The sequence below is a fragment of the Phoca vitulina genome, unplaced genomic scaffold (assembly GCF_004348235.1).
Source record: "Phoca vitulina isolate PV1807 unplaced genomic scaffold, GSC_HSeal_1.0 scaffold1, whole genome shotgun sequence".
In the NCBI taxonomy this organism is placed as follows: Eukaryota; Metazoa; Chordata; class Mammalia; order Carnivora; family Phocidae; genus Phoca; species Phoca vitulina.
The window spans coordinates 8,625,724-8,648,671 of record NW_022589704.1 but is presented as its reverse complement, the minus strand read 5'-3'; the positions used below and the strand labels follow the sequence as shown (position 1 = coordinate 8,648,671).

General features: G+C 43.3%; 1 protein-coding gene across 5 annotated transcripts in view; it reads left to right on the top strand.

The window, feature by feature from the left end:
- The window catches only part of ARMC9 (armadillo repeat containing 9), a 149,009-nt gene that overhangs the window by 77,797 nt on the left and 48,264 nt on the right, over positions 1–22,948 (top strand). For all 5 annotated transcript variants that reach the window (XM_032400103.1, XM_032400093.1, XM_032400075.1 and 2 more), the window contains exon 19: positions 91–146. In XM_032400103.1, coding sequence (XP_032255994.1) covers positions 91–146 — 56 coding nt within the window. The remainder of the gene's footprint in view (positions 1–90; positions 147–22,948) is intronic.

The window sequence follows — 22,948 nt, the reverse complement described above, 5'->3', positions numbered from 1 at the left end:
TCTTGTCTCTGCAGCAGCTGAAGGGTTCTGTTGGCCAAGGCTCCCCACCGTGTTCACAGTTATTCACTTGTTTATTTTTTCTTTATATAGAAGAGCTACTGGATGGTGTTCTTGAATCTGACGACGATGAAGATGAAGATGATGAAGTAAGTTGGAGGCTCTTGACACCACATAAAAAACTTGGGGCAAACTATTTAGTCTCTTCCTTGCCTTGAAGAGTTAGTCCAGAAATGGAGATTTCGATCCCTGCTGCCTTATTTCTCACAGTTCTGGGGTTTGGTTAGAGCTCGGCTGGGTGGGTGTCTGCTGGTCTCATGTGGGATGTCGTGTGGCTGCTTTCCATGTCCAAGCTAGCCTCGCGTCCTCCACGGCCTCTTCACGTGGCCTCTAATCACTCAGCGGTCTCTTCCTTCCCAGTTGGTGGCAAAACTTCCAACCGTCTCCAGGCTCAACAGCGTCAGAGCATCGCTCCTGCTGGGTTCTGCTCAGGGCATGTCACTGGGGGGCGGCAGTCAGACTCCACCAACAGGAGGGTTCGAGGTGGGAGCGCTTGCGGGTGGCCGCGCCGTCGGTGGGCGTGCGGCAGCCAGCACACAGATGCCATACGCCACAGCACTTGGGTCTCGCGGGAAGTTAAAAGACAACAGTTCTTCAACATGAATCTTGTGCTTTGAAGGGGCATGAGCCTCCCCTGGTCTTCCTCGTGGTTGGGAACGTTGGGCACAGAGGCTCACTGTGAGAATCTCTCAGGTGAGAGGCTCGGTTCATTTGACTCCTTTAATTGCATTTGTTTTCATGTGGGTTTCCTCAGCTGTGAAAAATCTGCTTACGTGGTGTTTTAAAGCCTGAAGGTTCAGAACTAATGTGAGTGAGTCTCATGAAATGGTATAGAGAATGGTGACTCATGCACTATAAATGGATCTGTCAGACAGGCTTTTTCCTTGTTTTTCCTTCAGACCTAGAGAAAACATACACATTACCCTCTCCAGTTCTCTGTAGTAATAATTGGTTTGCATTCCTTCTCTATTGTGGGGAGCAGTTACTCCTGAAGTGAATGTGGGGGACATGTTTCTCCTTGGAGCTGTGGTCTGTGTGTTTGAAAGGTGTGTAAAAGTCAGATTTCGTCCATCCATGGCAGTTGGGGAGCTAGTTTGTTTATGCCCTCCACCGAAGCAGACAGCTGCGCTGAGGTCCACCAGTGACTGTCCCTCCCACAGGCAGCCTCCCGCCTTCCACTTTCTCCCTGAGCTGTAGGTGGCACCAGCGGGTGCTCTCGCCTTTGTCCGACAAGTGCGGCTCTGGACCTCGGCTGGGGATCCTGGCCAGCACCTTCTCTGGGGGTGGGCCCAGAGGGGAGGAGGCCAGCCTCAGGTCACACAAAGTCGATGGCAGCAAAATCTGGTTTAGAACAGGGATTGGCAGGCTTTTTCCGTAAACAGGAAAGTAGTCAATATTTTAGGCTTCATGGGCTCCTCAGGTCTCTGTTTCAGCCGCTCAGGCCTGCCACTGTAATGCACAGTACCTATCAGCAAGACATAAATGGACAACTGTGGCTGTGTTCCCATAAAATTGTGTTTATGGACGCTAAAATTTGAATTCCGGTTGATTTTTATGTGTACTAAACATTTTTTTTCAAATGTTTAAAGATGTAAAACTCATTCTCAGCTTGCTGGCCTTTCACAAGCAGGCGTCAAGGAGGGCCTGTGATGTAATGAGCGCTGGGTGTTGTATGCATGCAACTGATGAATCAATCACTGACCTCTATTCTGAAACTAATAATACACTGTATGTTAATTAATTGAATTTAAGTAAAATAAAATTAGAAAAAAACCCAAAAGCATCTTGGCCTGTGGGCCATTGTTTGCCAGCTCCCTGACTCAGTCTTCTCAGGACTGTGATACGACACCTGCTTTGTGCCTGGCCCTTCGGTACTGTTCTGGATTATATTTTGAGTTAATGTCTTAATTATTTATTCCAGTGAGTTTTTGTCATTATGTCCAAAAGTTCCCCTCAAGATCTCTTTTTCCTCCTCTTGTGTTACCTCTTTGGGGGTTTTTTTGTTTGCTTTGGATTTTTTGTTTTGTTTTGTTGCTGTTAACCCCTTTGAATTGCAAGGGAAAATTCATTTGATTCAACTGTTCTGTTAATGATGGGAATTCAACTTTTGGAAATATCCCTATGGAAGCAATTCCAGTCTACTAAAAATGAAGGAATAGAGAGATCTTTTATTTATTTATTTATTTTAAGATTTTATTTTTAAGTAATCTCTACACCCAACGGGGGGCTCGAACTCACAACACCGAGATCAGGAGTCGCATGTTCCATCGACTGAGCCCGCCAGGCACCCATATAGAGATCTTTTAATTTTCCGGGCTTTTGGCTATCCTGTGCAGATTATTATTTTAAGAGGGTGGTGTTTGAAAATATTTGTTGTGATAACGAGAATTTTCAGAAGATTCCTAGAAGGGGTGTAGTTGGGAAATTGTAAGGAAAGGATCGGGCGTTTGAGGCCAGAACATGACGTTTTGTGCTGAACTCCAGTCAGCAGGTCCTGGACTTCCCCTCCCTCATGACCCTGACGGCCCACCGCAGAGCATGAGCACAGGCGCCCCGGGGAAGGCTGAGCTGTCTGTGTTTTACTCAGCCTTCATTGAGGGTCGGTGTGACTTTTTAAATTGGAAAGAGAAAGGAAAGTGAAAGATGCCCAGACTTAGACTAAAGGAAACTTCCAGAGATCATTTGAGCAAGTCACACTGTCGTTGGAATGTGGCTGCCGCCTCCCAAGCAAATATTTAAACCCAAAACACAGATAACGGAGCCAGTGTTTTCAGGGAGCTGCTCAGTGCTTCTCAAGATAAAATGGCTCTATCGGGGTGTGGCCAGAAGCCACGGGGATTATGCTCGTTTTGCCTTCCATTGAGTTAACATCTGTGCACTTGTGATTGCGGCCATGGGTCCTGCTCCCCTGGAAACTCAAGAGAACCCCTAGATGCAAAATCCAATTTTTCTCTCTAATTTCTAAAAATGTAATAACTTGTCCTGATGCGCTATCACTTAGTGATGTCTGATATGCGTACATTTATATGTGAAAATAAAAAATTGTAGAGTTAGAAATGTTTTTTTCGACTTCAAGACTGTCTGGGGTATGGGGCGCCTGGGTGGCTCAGTCGTTAAGCGTCTGCCTTCGGCTCAGGTCATGATCCCAGGGTCCTGGGATCAAGCCCCGCATCGGGCTTCCTGCTCCGCGGGAGGCCTGCTTCTCCCTCTCCCACTCCCCCTGCTTGTGTTCCCTCTCTCGCTGTCTCTCTCTCTCTGTCAGATAAATAAATAAAATCTTAAAAAAAAAAAAAAAAAAAAAGACTGGGGTATAATGTCAAATGGGAAAAGGAAATCACAAAGGGATAGGAACACTACAATTTCAGGAAAAAAACATAAATACACATTCTGATGAATGATGTATGTGCCTCTGTATAGGTGTAACAAAAAGGCATGGAAAGTTACGTGCCCTCTTTGTTGACACTGGAAACTACCTGGGGGGTAGGTAGGAGGAGGAAATGGGGGGGGGGGCGGTGGCGAGGCCTTGGTCAGCCAGAGAGAGTCACAGAGTCCATGTAAGTGAGAAGTGAGAGGGTGTGGATTTAGTGGACGGAGGGCGAGTGCTGAGCCCTTCTGAAGACTAATGGGGCGAAAGCCAAACTGAGTAGTTGGGGAGCAGGTGGGAAGTGGGAGAACGGAGCCAGTAAGTATATGCGGCGCTTCCCACAAATCTGGCTGTGAGCAAGACAGAAAGTGGGATAGAGGCTAAGCAGGGCAGTTACGTTCTGCTCCGTTCTAATTTGGGAGAGACCTAAGCATGTTAAAATGCTGCTGGGAAGGATCCAGCTGAGAGGGAGAAAGAGTCAGGAGGAGAGAGAAAGGACGGCATCAGAAGGACAGATGTTTTCATTATTTTCACAGTTGCTTCTTATCCTCTCATGGCCCACAAGCCCCCAGGCCCATTTAAACCTCCAGAGAACGAGAAGCATCCTTAATAAAGCTTGGGCCACACAGACACCGCCACAGGCCGGTGACCGCTACAGTGGGAGGGTGTGAACGCGTCTCACCCGGTGCTTTGAAGACATGTAGCATCTAATACAATTTATTTTTGTATTAAGCATATGTCATATGTTCCCAAAGAGCTGCTGGTAAATCACAGGGCTCAGGAACCCCGAGGCCTGTGTCTCTACCACAAATGGCTCGTTTCCTTGTGACAGTTTAAGGGGAGGTGTCCAGCTCATAAGTGGAGAAGAAAGGCCTTCCTGTGCTATTTGAGAAGACGGATTTTAAAACAAATATTCTCCTCTCTTAAAACAGGTTTAAGTGCCAGATGAGATCAGCCACCTGGTAAAGAGAGAGATTTAATTGCTGGTTGCCACATAAGTGACAATCAAATGCTCAGCCATTTCCTTCTCTAGAGATTTCTCAAATATAAGAGTCATTCATTTATTTATTTAACAAATATTTGAGCTCTTTGAAATCACATTATTCTAGGAAATAATGAGGAAGGGAGACAAAAGAAATCTAAAAGAGTACAGGTGGCTTAAAATACCTCCAAGAGTTTAAAATTTGGAGAGGTGAGACCATCGTGATGGTGATAGCAGGGGCTCAGGGCGGTAGCACCACGCCGGCCAGGCACTGTCCTCGGTGCGGTACGCGTGCTCACTCGTCTGCGCACAACAAGCCTGCGAGAGCTACTGTTATTGGTCCCATTTCACAGATGGCGAAACGGAGAAAATACATCACTCGCCGAGTTCACACAGCTAATAAGTAAGTGGTGGAGCTCGGAATCAAACCCAGCTGGCCTGACTCTCCAGTCCACGCCATTAACCACTGCCTGATTTGGTCTCTCGTGAGACAGATGTAAACAGTAGAAACAGTTAACAAATGATAGAAAACAAATACATGATTCTCGGTTCATGGACATGATAAAAACGGGAAGTACTGTACAAATTCGAGTACTGCAAGAGTACTGGAACGTGACTGTCTCCACAGGCCTTCCCTAGCCTAGGGTGAAAGGTGAGAGGACTGCAGTGATGACGAGAAAGGTGTGGTCAGGAAAGCAGGAGAGGTGCCTTCAGGGCAGAGAGCATCCGCTTATCCTTTGCTGCTCCCGTGACCTTATCCTTTGCTGCTCCCGTGACCCACATCAGTATGTGTGTGTGTTTTCATATTTTTCTTGTAAGATACATACACACACAGGGGCGCCTGGGTGGCTCAGTCGGTTAAGCATCTGCCTTCGGCTCAGGCCATGATCCCAGGGTCCTGGGATCGAGCCCCGCATCGGGCTCCCTGCTCTGCGGGAGGCCTGCTTCTCCCTCTCCCTCTGACTGCCACTCCCCCTCCTTGTGTTCCCTCTCTCTCTCTCTCTCTCTGTCAAATAAATAAATAAATAATTTTTTAAAAAAAATACACACACAGTATACATCTATGTACACATGTCCATGTCCATTTTCATCAATACTGGTTTTATAAAATGAGATAGCGTAGATAGAGATGCAAACACACACATACACAGGGTTGCCTTTGTTTCCTGTTAATATTTCTGGAAATCCCTCTCGAAGTCAGCCACCGGAGCAAACTGCTTCTGTTTAATGGTACACGCAGATGGACAGTTTTCCAGATTTTTGCTTTGTCCGACAGTGCTGCAGTCAGTATCTCTGTAACTATGTCCTTAGGTACTGGTGCTTTTATTTACATGGGCTTTTGTTGCTGGGTTACAGTATATGTGTGTTTTTAATTGTAATAGATTTTTCCAGATTGCTCTTCAAAAAGGCTGTAACAATTCAGATTTTACTAGCAGAGCAGGGGAGGATGCTTTTCCCTCCATCTCCACCAGCGATAGGTGCAGTCACTCTTTATTTTTGCCAATCTCTTGGTGATAAAGTGCTATCTCGTTGTCATCTTAATTTGCATCTCCATTACGTAGTATGAGTGTCTTTTATGTTTATTTTATTGGGTATTTGGATGGGCCATGCTGTAATTTCCTATTCATGGCCTTTCCCCATTTTTAAAATTGTGTTTGTCTATCCATGTCACTTCATGTGAATTCTCTGTACATTACATTTATAGACCCTTTTTCACCTTCATTACAAGAAGCTGAAAGATGCATCTTCTTTTTTTTTTTTTTTTTTAAGATTTTATTTATTTGCGAGAGAGAGAATGAGAGACAGAGAGCATGAGAGGGAGGAGGATCAGAGGGAGAAGCAGACTCCCTGCTGAGCAGGGAGCCTGATGCGGGACTCGATCCCGGGACTCCAGGATCATGACCTGAGCCGAAGGCAGTTGCTTAACCAACTGAGCCACCCAGGCGCCCTGAAAGATGCATCTTCTATTCATTGACTTACTTTTACACCTTTTGCCAAAAATCTTTTAAAATTTTTAAAAAGCTAAATAAAGGGGCACCTGGGTGACTCAGTCGTTAAGCGTCTGCCTTCGGCTCAGGTCATGATCCCAGGGTCCTGGGATCGAGCCCCACATCGGGCTCCCTGCTCAGCGGGAAGCCTGCTTCTCCCTCTCCCACTCCCCCTGCTTGTGTTCCCTCTCTCGCTGTGTCTCTCTCTGTCAAATAAATAAAATATTTTTAAAAATAAATAAATAAATAAATAAATAATAAAAATAAAAGGCTAAATAAATTGACTTTTCTTTTCCAGCTTCTGGGTTTCTGTCCTGATTAAGGTTTCCCTGAACCTTAAATTTTACGTTGTAGTCTCCTAGATTTTTCCTAAGACTTTATTTTTTCATTTAAATTTTAATTATTAAATATATATTTTTTGTTTTGGTTTGGTTTTTTTAAAAGATTTTATTTAGAGAGAGAGCGCGCACAAGCAGGGGGAGGGGCAGAGGGAGAGGGAGAGAGAATCTCCAGCAGACTTCCCACTGAGCGCAGAGCCCAACGATGCAGGGCTCAATCCCACGATCCTGAGATCATGCGTGACCTGAGCCAAAATCAAGGGTCGGACGCTTAACCAACTGAGCTACCCAGGCGCCCCGGTTGTTTTTTGTTTGTTTATTTTTTTTGTTTTTGTTTTAAGTAAACTAACTATACCTCCAATGTGGGGCTCGAATTCATATGACACTGAAATCAAGAGTCTCATGCTCCTCCAACTGAGCCAGCCAGCCACCCCAATAATTAAATATTTTATACATAGAAAAATGTATATAAAATTTACATAAAGTTTGAAGTAACTTTTCAAATTTTTGGTTTCAGAACATTTTTATACTCTTAAAAATTACAGAAGGGGGCGCCTGGGTATCTCAGTCGGTGAAGTGTCTGCCTTCGGCTCAGGTCATAATCCCAGGGTCCTGGGATCGAGCCCCGCATCGGGCTCCCTGCTCAGTGGGGAGTCTGCTTCTCCCGATGCCTCCCCCTCTGTTCTTGATCTCTCCCCCTCTCTCTGTCTCTCCTCAAATGAATAAATAAAATCTTTTTAAAAAAATTACTGAAGATTCTAAAGAGCTTTTGTTTATGTGGATTTTGCCTATCAATATTTGCTAAATTAGAAAGAATTTAAAACTGATAAAATGTATTTATTTTTAAATGACAGTAAGCTACCCATTATCTGTTAATAAAAATAATTTTTTTTTAAGATTTTATTTATTTGACAGAGAGAGAGAGAGAAAGAGCACAAGCAGGGGGAGTGGCAGGCAGAAGGAGGAGAAGCAGGCTTCCTGCTGAGCAAGGAGCCCAATGTGGGATTCGATCCCAGGACCCTGGGATCACAACCTGAGCCAAAGGCAGATGCTTAACCAACTGAGCCACCCAGGTGCCCCCAAATAAGGTATTATTTTTTTAGATTTTTCTTTACTTATTTATTTGAGAGAGAGAGCAGAGCGAGCAAGAGAGAACATGGGGGCACAGAGGGAGAGGGAGAAGCAGACTCCCCCACTGAACAGGGAGCCCAGTGTGGGGCTCGATGCCAGGATGCTGGGATCATGAGCTGAGCCGAAGGTAGCCCTTAACCGACTGAGCCCCCCAGGCGCCCCAGATATTTTTATAAAAAATATTACTTTCCCGGGGCGCCTGGGTGCCTCAGTTGTTAAGTGTCTGCCTTTGGCTCAGGTAGTGGTCCCAGGGTGGTGGGATCGAGCCCCGCATTGGGCTCCAGCCCCGCATTGGGCTCCCTGCTCAGCAGAGAGCCTGCCTCTCCCTCTGCCTCTGCCTGCAGCTCTGCCTACTTGTGCTCTCTCTCTCTCTGTCAAATAAATAAGTAAAATCTTTAAAAAAAAAAAAAGAATTTAAAAATATATATGTATTTCCCAAAAAAATGTATTAAGAAGAGTATAGCATTGTATTTTATTTTTGCAAATCTCTTTAATGTCTGCATTAGAAAATAGTTGGATTCTCGGGGCACCTGTGTGGCTCACTCGTTAAGCATCTGCCTTCGGCTCAGGTCATGATCCCAGGGTCCTAGGATCGAGCCCCGCATCGGGCTCCCTGCTCAGCGGGAAGCCTGCTTCTCCCTCTCCCACCCCCCCTGTTTGTGTTCCCTCTCTCGCTGTGTCTCTGTCAAATAAATAAATAAAACCTTTAAAAAAAAAAATAGTTGGATTCTCAGATCCTCTTCTGGATTCCATCTGTTGGAATATGTTGTAGTTGAAAGGGGTGGAGTATTTTTAATAGCCTTTTTGGATAGAGATTTTTTTTTATTTGATACTACTTCAGAATTGGACAAGTGATAGTTTATTAAAGGTTAGTTGCAACATAAAGTCAAACACCAATACCAACAAATCTTTTTTATTTTGTTAAAATCTGTTAGTCTCTTTTGTATTTTGTTAATCTTGTTTTCTGGTTGTTCATTGCTAGTGTATAGAAATACAATTGATTTTTATTTGTGACCTAAAACCTTACTGAACTCATTTATTAGCTCTAAGGGGTTTTGTTTCTTTTGTTTTGTGATGGGTTCCTTAGGATTTTCTGTACACAATGCCGTGTCATCTGTGAATACAGATAATTTTACTTCTTCCTTTCTAATCTAGATGTCTTTTATTTCCTTTTCTTGTCTAATTGCCCTGGCTACAACTTCCAGTACAGTGTTGAATACAAGTGGTTATTGGAGGGGACACCTTTGTCATTTTCCTCATCTTAGGGGGAAAGATTTCTGTCTTTTACTGTCCAGTGTGATGTTAGCTGTGGGTTCCTCATAGAGGCTCATTATCAGGCTGACACTGCCCTTCTTTTCAGTTTGTTAAGTGTTGGATTTTACCAAATGCTTTTTCCACATAAATTAAGATGATCATGTGAGGTTTTTTTCTTTCATTCTGTTAACATGGTGTATGACATTGATTGATTTTCATATTTTAAACCACCCTTGAGTTTCTGAGAAAAATCCTGCTTTATCATGATTTATAATCTCTTTTATATGTTGCTGCATTTGGTTTGCTAGTATTTTCCTGAGGATTTTTGTATGTATATTCATAATAAGTATCAGATTTGATACTTATTTGACTTCTCTTATGACTTCTCTTATGATGTCTTTAGTTTTTTTTTTTTAATTTTCACTTGAAATATAGTTGACATACAATATCATATTAGTTTAAGGTGTACAACATAGTGATCAACAATTATATACACCTCTTGCTGTAGTTTTATATCAGGATAATACTGGCCTCATATGAGTTGGAACGTGTTCCCTCTTCTATTTTTTGGAAGAGTTTGTAAAGGGCTGATGTTAATTCTTTAAATGTACATTAGGTTTTACCAGTGCAACCTTCTGGACCTGAGCTTTTCTTTGTGGGAAGTTTTTTTTTTTTTTATTGCTGATTTGATCTCTTCACTTGTTATAAGTCTGTCTATCCAGATTTTTTTTTTCTTCTTGAGTCAGTTTCTATAATTTGTGTCTTTCTAGGAATTTGTTCATTCTATCCAAGACATCTGATTTGTTGATTTGTGTAGTTGTTCATAGTATTGCCTTATGATCCTTTTTCTTTCTGTAAGGTCAGAAATGTCCCACCTTTCATTCCTGATTTTAGTAATTTGAGTCTTACCTCTTTTGCTTGGTCAGCACTATGGACTGAATGGTGTCCTGTCATATTCTTATACGGAAGCCCTGACCCCCAGTGTGGTTGTATTTGGAGATAGGGCCTCTAAGGAAGTACTTCAGATTAAAGGAAGTCATAGGAGTGGGACCCTGATCAGATGGGATTAGTTCCCTTTTGGGAAAAGACATTCTAGAACACTCTCACCACTATGTGAGGAGAAGGTAGCTATCTGCAAGTCAGGAAGAGAGCTCTGCTCTCCTCAGGAAGCAAAATAGCCCACGCTCTGATCTTGAACTTCCCAGGCTCCAGAACCGTGAGAAATACATTGCTCTTGGTTAAGCCACTCAATCTGTGGTATTTTGTTATGGCAGCCCGAGCTGACTAAGACCGTCAGTCTAGCTAAAGGTTTGTCAGTTTTGTTGATCTTCCCAAGAACCAACTTTTCATTTTGTTGATTTTCTCTGTTGTTTTTCTATTCTCTGTTGTATTTATCTCAGCTCTAATCTTTATTATTTCCTTCCTTCTGCTTTTCTTTTTCTGGTTCCTTAAGGTGTAAAGTTAGGTTATGGACTTGAAAGCCACCTGTTTTCTAATGTAGGCATTAAATACATACATTAAATATGTACCGCTGTAGTGGGTGAGGATGTGGTGGGTTTACACTGTTGGTAGAAAAGCACAATGGTGCAGCCACTGTGGAGAACAGTATGGAGGGTCCTCAGAAAGTTAAAAATGGAACTTCCCCACGATCCAATAATTGCACTACTGGGTATTTACCCAAAGATACACAAAAACACTAGTTTGAAGGGATACATGCACCCCTATATTTACTGCAGCATTATTTACAATAGCCAAGATATGGAAGAAGCCCAAGTGTCCATTGATTGATGAATGGATAAAGATGTGGTGCTTACAAATATATATAATGAAATATTATTCAACCATAAAAAAGAATGAAATCTTGCCATTTACAATGACATGGATGGAGCTAGAGAGTATTACGCTAAGTGAAGTCAGTCAGTCAAAGAAAGACAAATACGTTATGATTTCACTCATATGTGGAATTTAAGAAACAAAACAAATGAGCAAAGGGGAAAAAAGAGAGAGAGGCAAACCAAGAAACAGACTCTTAACTAGAGAGAACAAACTGATGGTTACTATAAGGGAGGGGGAAGGAAAGGATGGGGGAAAAAGGTGATGGGAATTAAGGAGTGTATTTGTTGTGATGAGCACCGGGTTATATATGGAATTATTGAATCACTATATTGTACACCGGAAACTACAATTACACTGTATGTTAACTCACTGGAATTTAAAGAAAACGGAAAAAAGAAAGAGAGAGATACACCTGACAGAGGTGTGTGCCTGGCTTACTTAACATGGAATCTCTGTCATACCCTCAACCAGTGCTATAAATTTCCCTCAGAGTACTGATTTTGCTGTATCCCATAGGTTTTGGAAAGTTGTGTTTTCATTTTCATTTATCTCAAAATATTTTCTACTTTTCCTTGTGATTTCTTCTTTGGCCCATTGGCTATTTATGAGTGTGTTTTCAACAAGCCCTTGAGGACAAGGCTGTTGACAACTGAGCAAGCTCTGAGATCAAATAAAGACAAGCCCTGTGAGAGGTTAACCAGATCAGTTAAATAATGGCCGTTCTCTTGGAATGGGGCTTCTGGGGAGCTCAAAGCCCATCTGCTCCCTCCAGTGACTGCTTGGCTGCTGGTTTTCACTTTAATTGCAGGGCTGGTAGTTTTCAAGGAGCTGGGGAAAGAGAGGAGTAGGGAAGTTTAAATGCCACAACATTTGCTGTTCGTACTGACAATTAGTTTTGTTTTTTTTTTCTTGAATAAGCACTCCTCAGATTGTCACAAACCATTGATTAATTTCCAGAGTTCTGACAAATTTGATTTGGACAGTTTTTGCCAGCGTTTTCCTCACTTTTATGGAGGAATGGATTTTCAGAAGTTCTCACTTCACAATTCCTGCTGACATCCTATTTTATACTTTCAATAGCTCTTTTACCCATGCATCATTTTGTATTTTCATGCATTGATCATTTGAGAAATAAAGGTTTTTCAGTTTTGCAGTCCTTCCAAATGTTGCCATATTTCATTATAAAACATCCAGTTATTGCATTAGTTAATATTGCCACTGATCTCATCAGAAAAATCTTGAAAAGCTATTAAGCTCACAGTGGCAGGAACAAATTTTTTTAAATTTTGTTTTCTCTTGAGAGTTCAAATTTTATTATTGGTAATAGTACTATTAGTTGTTTTCCTTGAAGTGACAAGCTCATCTCATTAATTTTTGAGAAAATGCCTGCTAAATACCCAAGTCTGAAAAACCGTAGTTTGTCCATCATTCTTTCAAGTAAAAACAGTGTTCCTTGAAAAAATTGCCTAGTTAAGCTTGCAACTCAGATAATCTTACAAATGTTTTTCAAGATAACCGTCATGTACATCCCATTTTGTTACACAGAATGTTAAAAAGAGACCACAAGAGCACAAGAGTCGAGACTTAATCGAATTTCTTCTGCTGCTTCATCAAGGGCATTCTTTTTTTTTTTTTTTTTTTTTTAGACAGAGCTGGGAGGCGGGGCAGTGGGAGAGAGAGAATCTTAAGCAGGCTCCACGCTCAGCACAGAGCCCGACTCGGGGCTCGATCCCAGGACCTTGAGATCATAACCTGAGCCGAAATCAAGGGTCGGACGCTCAACCAACTGAGCCACCCAGGCGGCCCTTATCAAAGACATTCCTAAATGAAACTATATCTAGCATCTTTCTATCATTGATCTATCTGTCATTTTTCTGTCTGTGCATCTGTTTATTGATCTGTCTATCCATCCATCTATCCATCTGTCTACCTGTCTACCTGTGGTCGCAGTGGAGAATACAGTGACTGCTGCTCAGGTTTGGTAGCACTGCCTGATTGACGCTGAGGCATCAGTGGTTTTACCCTCTGTTACGTGTCTACCATCAGTGTAAATAAATGTCAGTACGGTTGTCCCAGGATACACCATGAAAGTCAATACATTAAATATTTCATCTAGCGACTCTTGTGGTTTGTTGCCAAGCAACAAAAAAAGATCTTTATGGAAATAATCTTTGATGACTAGTTGCTGTTGGTACTGGATGAATACAAGCCAAATAGCAAGTCCAGGCATACTTCTGCGGATGAGATGTTAATTAACTCAGCATTCATGTTTGCAGCTTAATCTTTGCTTCAACAAGCTACTCTTCCACTAGAAAGTAGCATGCTGCAATTTCTTCTGTTAACTTTCCATTCAGCAGGCATTCAGCAGCGTAAGCTCTACAAAGCTGTCGTGTATGTTTCCTCAGTTCAAGGCAGTAGTTACCTGTCAGGGTTCTTCAGTGGCTGTGTTTTTATTAATAATTTGGGTGGATGGATAATTTTAGATTGACAGAAAAAAATAATACAGCGTTCCCATATACTCATCGCATAGCTGCAATGGCTTTTAAATTTCTAATTTGAAAAAAAGTTAAAAGTTTTCAATTTGGGGGCACCTGGGTGGCTCAGTCAGTTAAGTGTCTGCCTTCGGCTCAGGTCATGATCCCAGGGTCCTGGGATCGAGCCCCGCATCGGGCTCCTGCTCAGTGGGGAGCCTGCAAAAATAAAAAAAATAAAAAATAAAAAAGTTTTCAATTTTTGACTTTTAAAGAACTTATCGCATCTATGTTTAAAATTTTCATATCCTTTTCTTTTTTTTTTTTAAGATTTTATTTATTATTTGACAGAGAGTTAGCAAGAGCAGGAACACAAGCAGGGGGAGTGGGAGAGGAGAAGCAGACTTCCCGCGGAGCAGGGAGCCCGATGTGGGGCTCGATCCCAGGACTCTGGGACCATGACCTGAGCGGAAGGCAGACGCTTAACGACTGAGCCACCCAGGCGCCCCAGATCCTTTTTCTTTCAACCCACAATGATTGCTCTCAAAATTATACTTCAGCTTAATTGGCATAGTAATATTATCCACAAATATTTTATTCCATAAGACATAAAAAGGCAGCTTGTTGACATCTATAAAACTGAGGGAAAGATAGCTTCCGTGTAATTATACAGAATGACACGTATAATGCCTAACTTCTTTGGAAAACATCCCTCCCTTCCATGAGTCAGAGAACTTCCTGATAAGTCTGTTTCATTTTTCTCAGCATCTTTTTATATATATGGTACAGCTTTGGGTTGAGAAAGGGGGTCCTCTGATCTCCCTTTTTAAGCCAATGATCCATCCTTACAAATATAAGAAAAAATACCATAAACAAGTTATCTTTTACTTTAGGATAAATGATTCTTAAGTTTTAAAATAACAGGTTTTTTTGTTTTTAAAAGATTTTATTTATTTGAAAGGGAGAGTGAACGCGTGTGCGCACACACACAGGAGTGAGTGGGAAGGGCAGAAGGAGAGGGAAAAGCAGACTCAGCTCTGAGCAGGGAGCCCAATGTGGGGCTCAATCCCAGGACCCTGGGATCATGACCTGAGCTGAAGACAGATGCTCAACTGACTGAGCCACCCAGGCACCCCTAAAATAACAGTTTTAGAGAAAACTTAAAAATTAGAAAAGTTCTTGAAAAATCATAAAAATATTATTCCAAAAATAAAACAATAATTATACTCATAGTCTGTTTCCACAGAGGAGCAAGGAAAGATTTGATTTCAAAATAATAGTATGTTGAGAATAATATATTGAGTGATAATGAAGTTATAGCGGTTATAGTAGATATAACCAAGGTAGCTAGTAAAAGCACAAGAGAAGAACAGAGAACACATATTTATACCCTAAACCTTAGAAGTTTCTAGAAAATATAATAAACATACATTATATTAGCCATCGGAGTGATACCATCACAAATCATGTAGTCTCTAGAAAACTTTACTGTATCATAAGAGAATGAGAGTAAAAAAGGCAAGTATTATTAAATATTAATTATATATTATTTTACATTTTATAAATTATAATATATAAGTATATTGCAGTTGTGAACATGGTTTAGGCTTCATAGACCCTCTGAGGTCTTAAGGCCTCCAAAGTTTCCCCAGACCACACCCTGAGTACCACTGGTTTGCAGTTTTGTACAGTCTTTACGAGTTTAAGGATTACAATTTACTCTGACTTTATAAAATGGATACGAGGGTTTTTCATCTTTTCCTAAGGGCTGGAATTCGTTTCGTTTTGTTTTATTTTGTCTTATCAATTCTTCTGCCGCCACCAATTCCCTATGGCCCAGTGACATGCACACTCTCCTGAGGAAATGAAGCTGGTCAGGTACGGGAAGGAGGCTGGCTGGTGGGCGGGTCTGCGGTTGACCCCCACACCTGCAGGTGGCTGCAGGCAACTCAGACCCAGTGACCGTCTCATGTGGTTGACTGTGACACAGGAGGGCTAGACTTTTTCTTTTTTTGAAACCATATTTCCTACACATCAATGCAGAAAGCAGAAAACTGGGTCTTGTTCCTTTAAAATGAAAATTCATATAATTTTAAACATAGAGCTCAATATGATACTCTCCTTAGATGCATTTTACCAAAACAAGGCCCTGGGTAGGAACATTAGTATTCAAAGAAAGGTGGCAGGCTGTGGAACTGAATCAGTAGCTTTTATAGCATCCCTGTGTGTTATGATCACTAAGGAATAATTAACATCAAATCACTTTTCACAGTTGCTGGAACATTCTAAGCCCTCGGTGAATGTTAGCTCTCATTATTACTGGTGTGATGGTTATGATCACCATCATCGGTGTCGTCTCCGGCATCAGCTCCAGGCCCAGCAGGCCTGGCTGCAGAGAAGCACATACACTGCTGTTTCTGCACCTGGCGTTCCGTCTTTGGCTCTGGTGGCAGCATGGGAGCCATAGGGAAGCCCTAGGTAAGGATATAGCCTCAGGTGTCTTAAAATACAGTGTAGTCATAGAAAATGTGAGGTTCAGTAAGGCTAACAGATCAGAAGACAGGTGTCTTTGAAAAAATAGCTTGTAATGTCCACAATAGCCGAACTATGGAAAGAGCCCAGATGTCCATGGACAGATGAATGGACATAGAAGATGTGGTGTATATATACAATGTATTACTACTCAGCTATCCAAAAAAATGAAATCTTGCCATTTGCAATGAAGTGGATGGAACTAGACGGTATTATGCTAAGTGAAATAAGTCAGTCAGAGAAAGACAATTACAATATGATCTCACTCACTCTTATGAAACAAAACCGAGGGTCATGGGGAAAAAAGGGAAAAATAAAACCAGACAAAATCAGAGAGGGAAACAAACCATAAGAGACTCTTAATCATAGGAAACAAAGATCGCTGGCAGGGAGAGGAGGGGACATAGGGTCACTGGGTGATGGGCATTAAGGAGGGCATGTGATGTAATGAGCACTGGGTATTATATAAGACTGACGAATCACAGACCTGTACCCCTGAAACAAATAATACATTATATGTTAATTAATTGAATCTAAATTTTAAAAAAGAAAAGAAAAGATAGCTTGTTACAGTTCCCAAGAGGCAAGGGCAGCTACATCCCGGGGGGCTACACAGGGAGCCCCAGGGTCAGTTGGCAGGCAGAGGGAGGGAAGGGAAATGCGGCCAGTAGCATTTATTGTGGTTTCCACAGGAAGGATCAAGTGAGGCAGAGTAAGAAGGTTTAAGATTGGCTAGTTTGAATGGTTTCACTGGGCTCTGTGGCCTAGGGGCTGTCCCTGGTTGTCTGGCATCTGGGCCTGGAGTGACAAGGGCAGGTGGATAATCGCCCCGAGTGTGAGAGCCTGAGGCAGGAGGTGGTTGGAGTGTGGGCTCTGGATTGGCTGGCTTGCCTTTGAAAGGTGTGCTCACAAGCAAGTTGTTCACTGTCTCTAGGAACTGTCAGTCCTCCGAGGGCCAGCACAGCTCCAGATATCAGAGCATCAGACAGAGAAAACAGGAGATGTACTTAATACACGAGGCTTCCACAGGCTGGGTCTGCTGAACTTCTAGCCCCCTCTCCCTCTTCTACCTGAAATGGACTCCCCAAGCGCAAAGGAGCTCCAGGGACCTTACATGGTCTCAAACCTCCCCCCACCCCCCGAGTTTCCCACTTCCATCAGCCCACCATTGCTGCCATCCGGGGTTCTAGGCCTGGGACAGTTACCTCATCTGGTTATGAGATTCACACTGATCCCCTTAATATTCACCCCAACTGCTAAAGGCCAGAGTCTTTCGAAAAGAACTTTTACTTAAAAACCGGAGGAAGAAACTTAGCAAATAAGAGAGGTATTACTTAGGGTCCAGAGCTCCATTGCAGAGGGTGGGCATCAGGCCAAGGAGTGGCATGAGCCCAGAGCCCAGGCCTGACCCAGCCAAGGATGCTTCACTTTGGCCTCGGCAGGGGCTGTGCAAAGTGGGAAGGCAGGGGACACACCTGCAGGGGTGCTCTGCAGCTGGGCTGCAGGAAATGGAGAACCATGAACTGTGCTCTGCTGGGGAGGGGTGTGAACAGCGCTATGCCCCAGGAAGATTCAGCGGGCCTCACTGTTCAAGTGAACTGCAGATCCAGAAAGCTTAGAATTACTTAGCAGGCGGTATCTTCTGAGGGGTTATTATGTGCAGGACTGGGCCAAGAGCCTTACCAGCTTTTTTCCATGTATTCTTCATACCTCTGCCGTCAGGAAGGTTCTGTTATCAGCCCTGTGTGTACTGGATGAGAAAACCCAAGTTTAGAGAGGCCCAGGAGCTTGCTCAAGGTTACAGGGGTAGTCGCTGGTCGAGCTGAGGCTTGAACCCGTGGGCCTGACCTCCTTTCTGCTGCACAATTCAGTGGGGGAGGTGCTGCGCGGGGAGCTCCTGCGGGCCAAACCCACACGAGTGCTCACTACCACGGTGTGTCATGAGGAGCTGAAGGCTGGGGTAACCTGGGGAGGATGGTGATGCCTTTAACAAAAACGGGGCACACAGGCTTAGGGGGGCATATCATAGGCAGGGTGAAACTTGATTTTAAATGGAGCAGTACAGGGGCGCCTGGGTGGCTCAGTCGTTAAGCGTCTGCCTTCGGCTCAGGTCATGATCTCAGGGTCCTGGGATCGAGCCCCACATCGGGCTCCCTGCTCGGCGGGAAGCCCGCTTCTCCCTCTCCCACTCCCCCTGCTTGTGTTCCCTCCTGCTGTCTCTCTCTCTGTCAAATAAATAAAAATCTTTAAAAAAAAAAAAATGGAGCAGTACATACCATGATCTAGCTACAACAGGAAGTGATGGGCCTAGAACCAGTCCGTTTCTACGCAGGCATCCTTCAGGTAATCTTGCATTCCGCAGACAAAGTCGAGTGCTTGGGCCACGACCTCCTTTCTCTTCTGCCGCTTTCATATATGACCTGCGAGACGGCTGACCCACCGGAACCTGCACGCGCCCAAAGAGCCTCCAGCAAGCTGCTCTCCACGAATCACCTCTGCTGGGTCAGCCGTGGTGGTCAGCTTGCTGGGCATGGTGCAGATGTGCTTTTCATTCCCTGTTACCTAATTAGCAGAGAAATCTCTGTCTAGGTCTGTATTACTGGCGGGGCCTTTCCATTATTTAACCAAGTCAAGAAAGAAACCAGTGTTTCCCAATTAAGGCTTTTGCTTTTTTTCTGGTTCTAAATTCGTTTATTTCTATAACACGGCTCCTGTGCGCTCAGACCTTGGCTGGGATGAACCACCCAACGGGCTGACTCATGGCTCCTGCCCTCATTTCCACTCTGGTTTCTATGGAAATAGACAGCAGAAGGCTCAAAACAAGGTGAGGGCTCGGAGACACCTCATGATTCTCGGCCTTTCACAAACCCTATTTGTCCAACATCTGTTTCCATGGAAACAGACGCAGAGAAGGTCAACCAGTGAACTTTTTTTTTCTCTCTTATCTAATTTTTTTACAAATAATGAAACAGTGCATGGCTTTTTCCTATTATCACGGAGTTTTGGAATAGTACATTACCTATAATGAGGCATGTAGATTTCGAATCTTGACCCATTGGATAAATCCTTGTGCTGAAATACACTCCTCATTATTTCATTTTATAATTTTTATTCAATAAATAAACTTGTTTTACTTACCCCATGAAATCACTGTCACTCGGCATTCAAGAAACACTTAGCGTGTTAGGTTCTGGGAGTGTGACTGGAGGAAAAAACAGTGCCTGCCCTACCATGGCCTCCAGCTTCACAGTTCAAGGCATCTGTGCCCTGGGTGGTAACCCAGGCTCCCACCTGCATCTCTGGGGCTTGGTTGTAAGGGCTCAGGGTCGGTTTGGCTCCAGGTGAGCCAGTTTGTATCTAAATTCTCTGTACCACATATGTTCTATAAAATATTGAATACGGCTGCTATGTAAAACATAGAAATAAAGGCAGTCTTCTATTACAGTGAGCAAAATGAGCATTGCACCGTACTCAGTTTTGCGGAATGACAAGAGCACAGAAGTGACTGTCATTAAGCAGTTGCTGGGCCTGGTGTATTAACGATCTGCTGCTAAGAACAGTCAAGTGGATGTCAGTCACATCTTTAAAAGGAAAAGCCGAGCAAGCTCCCCTGAAATAGAAAAAACCAGAAGCAAAGTAAAAGTCGTCATTGCTCTGTGGGAGCTACACTACAGAGAATTAGTTACGCAATTCATTTAGCGGCCAACTATGTGCTTTTTCTTTTTTAAGATTTTATTTTTAAGTAATCTCTACACCCAACGTGAGGCTCGAACTCACAACCCTGAGATAAAGAGTCGCTTGCTCCACTCACTGAGCCAGCCAGGTGCCCCTGTATGCTACTTTTTGGCATTTATTTTGATACTATCTTTCATGATTAATTCATCTTTTTTTTTATTTGTCTTTTTTTCATTGCTGTTTATTCGCACTGCCTTTTATTCTCCAATAATGAACTTACAAGTGCCACCAGGGCAGGGACAGTGTCAGCTTGGCTCACAGGGCACCCCCACCACCTAGCACAATCCATGGCACATGCAGGTGGCTGGACAGGGATCCACTGAGGAAGTGCTCACAGTGGACAGTTGTGCAAGACTGCTCATAGTTTCTCGCTGCAGAGAATCCTCCGGAGGAATGTAATCAGCCAGAGGCCCCTACTCCAGGCCCCAGAGAATTTTCACAAAGTGCACATGCCTGTTAGAACCCCCCAGCTCGCTAGAACCCTCATCCCAGCAGGGCCCCTCAGCTTCTGCCTCAGTTGTTGAAATATCTCTAAATGGAATCATACAGTATGACATCTTCTGAGTCTGGGTCATTTGCTCAGTGTTACATTTGTGGGTGCACTAGGTAGGCTTTGCTAACTGATACAAAGCACCCCAAACCTTAGTGGCCTAAAAAAGCCACAGTCGTGATCCAGTGTTGGCTGGGTAGATGCTCAGCTGGTTTCACCTGGGCTCACTCCTGTGGCTGCATCTGGCTGGAGGTCAGCTGGGCGGAAGGTCCAAGGTGGTTTCACGGTCTGGCAGGTGGTGCCGGCAGAAGGGCCTGTCCTTGTCCTCCGTGTGGCTCTGCTCTGGTGAGCTCACTGGGTATCTTCACAGCAAGTGTGGTCGAATTCCCAGAGGCTGAAGGCAGACACCGCCAGGCCTTTGAGGCCTTGGAACTGTGGGCCTTGCTTCTGCCACACCCTACTGATCAGAGTCACGGCCAGCCCCACCTAAAGGGGTCAGGGGTGCGTGGTCCACCTCCGCGAGGGAGGGTTTGCAAAGCACATTGCAAAGGGACACTTGCTGGAGTAGAGAGTTGCTGTGTGTTGAACAATCCACCACAGTGAGATTCATCTCAGAACAAACCATTTTAAGATAACCTTTGTGTACTAAACAAAATAACCTTTTGTGACTTCACAAAACAAACAAACAAAAAAAGACAATAAACCAAGAAGTTCTTTCCAAATGAAGTTAAGAGTTTTTAGCAATCTAAATTGACATTTGTTACCATCTAAACCTTACCCAACATGGGAAAATCCAACTACCCGTGACAGTCTGCGTTTCACCCTTTTCCAGCTTTACTGGGGTTCACCTTCAGTTTGTAATTTCAGAAACTTCATTTTTTTCCTAACAGCCAGAAAGCAGTGTTGTGAGGAGTAAATGAATATCTGTGTGTAGTCTGAGCTGAGTGCCTGGCCCACACCGTCTGGTCAGTGAGCGGTAGCTCTTCTGTTTTCTCCTGCATCATCCAAGTTGATCAAGCTTTGGGAACCTCATAGAAATCAACTCAGCAAGAATTCATTTACTTAACATATGTTTGTCGAACACCTACTATATGTCTGGGCCTATTCTGCGTCCTTACTGAGTTTTCTGTCCATTTGTCCTACCAGTTATGGAGCGAGGAATATAGAAGTCTCCGATTATAATTGTAGACTTGCAATTTTTGTGTTACCTATTTTAGAGTTCTTTTGTTTTAAGCATCTACATTTGTAACTGTTAGGTCGACTTACAACATCCCAGAGCATCCCACTCCTTTATCATTATGAAATATCCTCCCTAGTCCGTTTTGTCCATCTGATACTAATATAGCGACTCCAGTTCTCTTAATGCACACTGTTAACCTGGTTTATCACTTTTTCCATTCTTCTACCTGCAACCTATCTGTGTCTTTGAATTTAAAGTGCTTTCTCAAGGCGCCTGGGTGGCTCAGTGGGTTCAGCATCTGCCTTCGGCTCAGGTCATGATCCCAAGGTCCTGGGATCGAGCCCCACATCGGGCTCCCTGCTCAGCGGGGAGCCTGCTTCTCCCTTTCCCTCTGCCGCTCCTCCTGCTTGTGCTCTTTCTCTCTGTCTCTGTGTCAAATAAATAAATAAAATCCTTAAAAGAAATTAAAGTGCTTTCTCATAAATCACAGGGATGAAAAGTACAGCATAAGGAATATAGTTAATAATACTGTAATACAGTTATGATGAGCGTTTCATAATGTGTATAATTGTTGAATCACTGTGTTGTACACCTGAAACTAATTTGATATTATATGTCAACTGTACTTCAATTAAAAAAAATTTGTTTAGGGGCACCTGGCTGGCTCAGTCAGTGGAGCATGCAGCTCTTGATCTCAAAGGTCAAGCGTTCAAGCCCCACATGAAGTATAAGAGATTACTTAAATAAACTTTAAAAAAAAATTTTTTAATAATAAAGTGCTTCTCTGTAGACAGGATATAGCTGGATTCTGCTTTTTTATCCAGTCTGACAGTCTCTGCCTTTGATTGGATTATTTAGTGCGTCCGTAAACACTTAAACAGTTTTATTGAGGTAAAATTTACATATCCTAAAGTTCATCTTTTCTAAGTGTACAACTCAGTGATTTTTAGTACATTTACAGAGTTGCACTACTATCCCCACAATTCAATTATAGAACATTTCTGTCATCCCCAACGGTGGAATTTCTGTCCACCTTTCCCCTCTCCCCAAGCAACCACCAATCTGCTTTCTGTCTGTATAGATTTGCCTTTTCTGGACGCTGTTTTCTTTCTTTCTCTCTTTCTTTTTTTTCTCTCTTCCCAGAGAGAACTGGGAGCAGGAGCAGAGGGAGAGGAGAGAGAGAATCTCAAGGAGGCTCCGCACCCAGCCCGGAGCCAGACACGGGGCTCAGTCTCACAACCCTGAGATCACGGTCTGAGCCAAAATGAAGAGTTAGACGCTTAACCCCCTGAGCCACCCAGGCGCCCCTGGACATTTCTCATAGTATGTAGTCTTTTGCATCTGGTGGCTTTCATTTCGTCTGCTTTTAAGGTTTAAGCCTATGATAGAACGCAGCCGTAGTTCGTCCCTTCCTGTGGCTGACTAGTGTTGCGCTGTATGGATGTAGCACTTCGTGTTGCTCTGTTCGCTGGTTGGTAGACATTTGCATTGTTTCCACTTTTTTAGCTATTATAAATAACACTGCTGTGAACATCTGTGTACGGGTCCTTGTGTAGTCTTATGTTTTCATTCTCGTGGGTAGTTACTCAA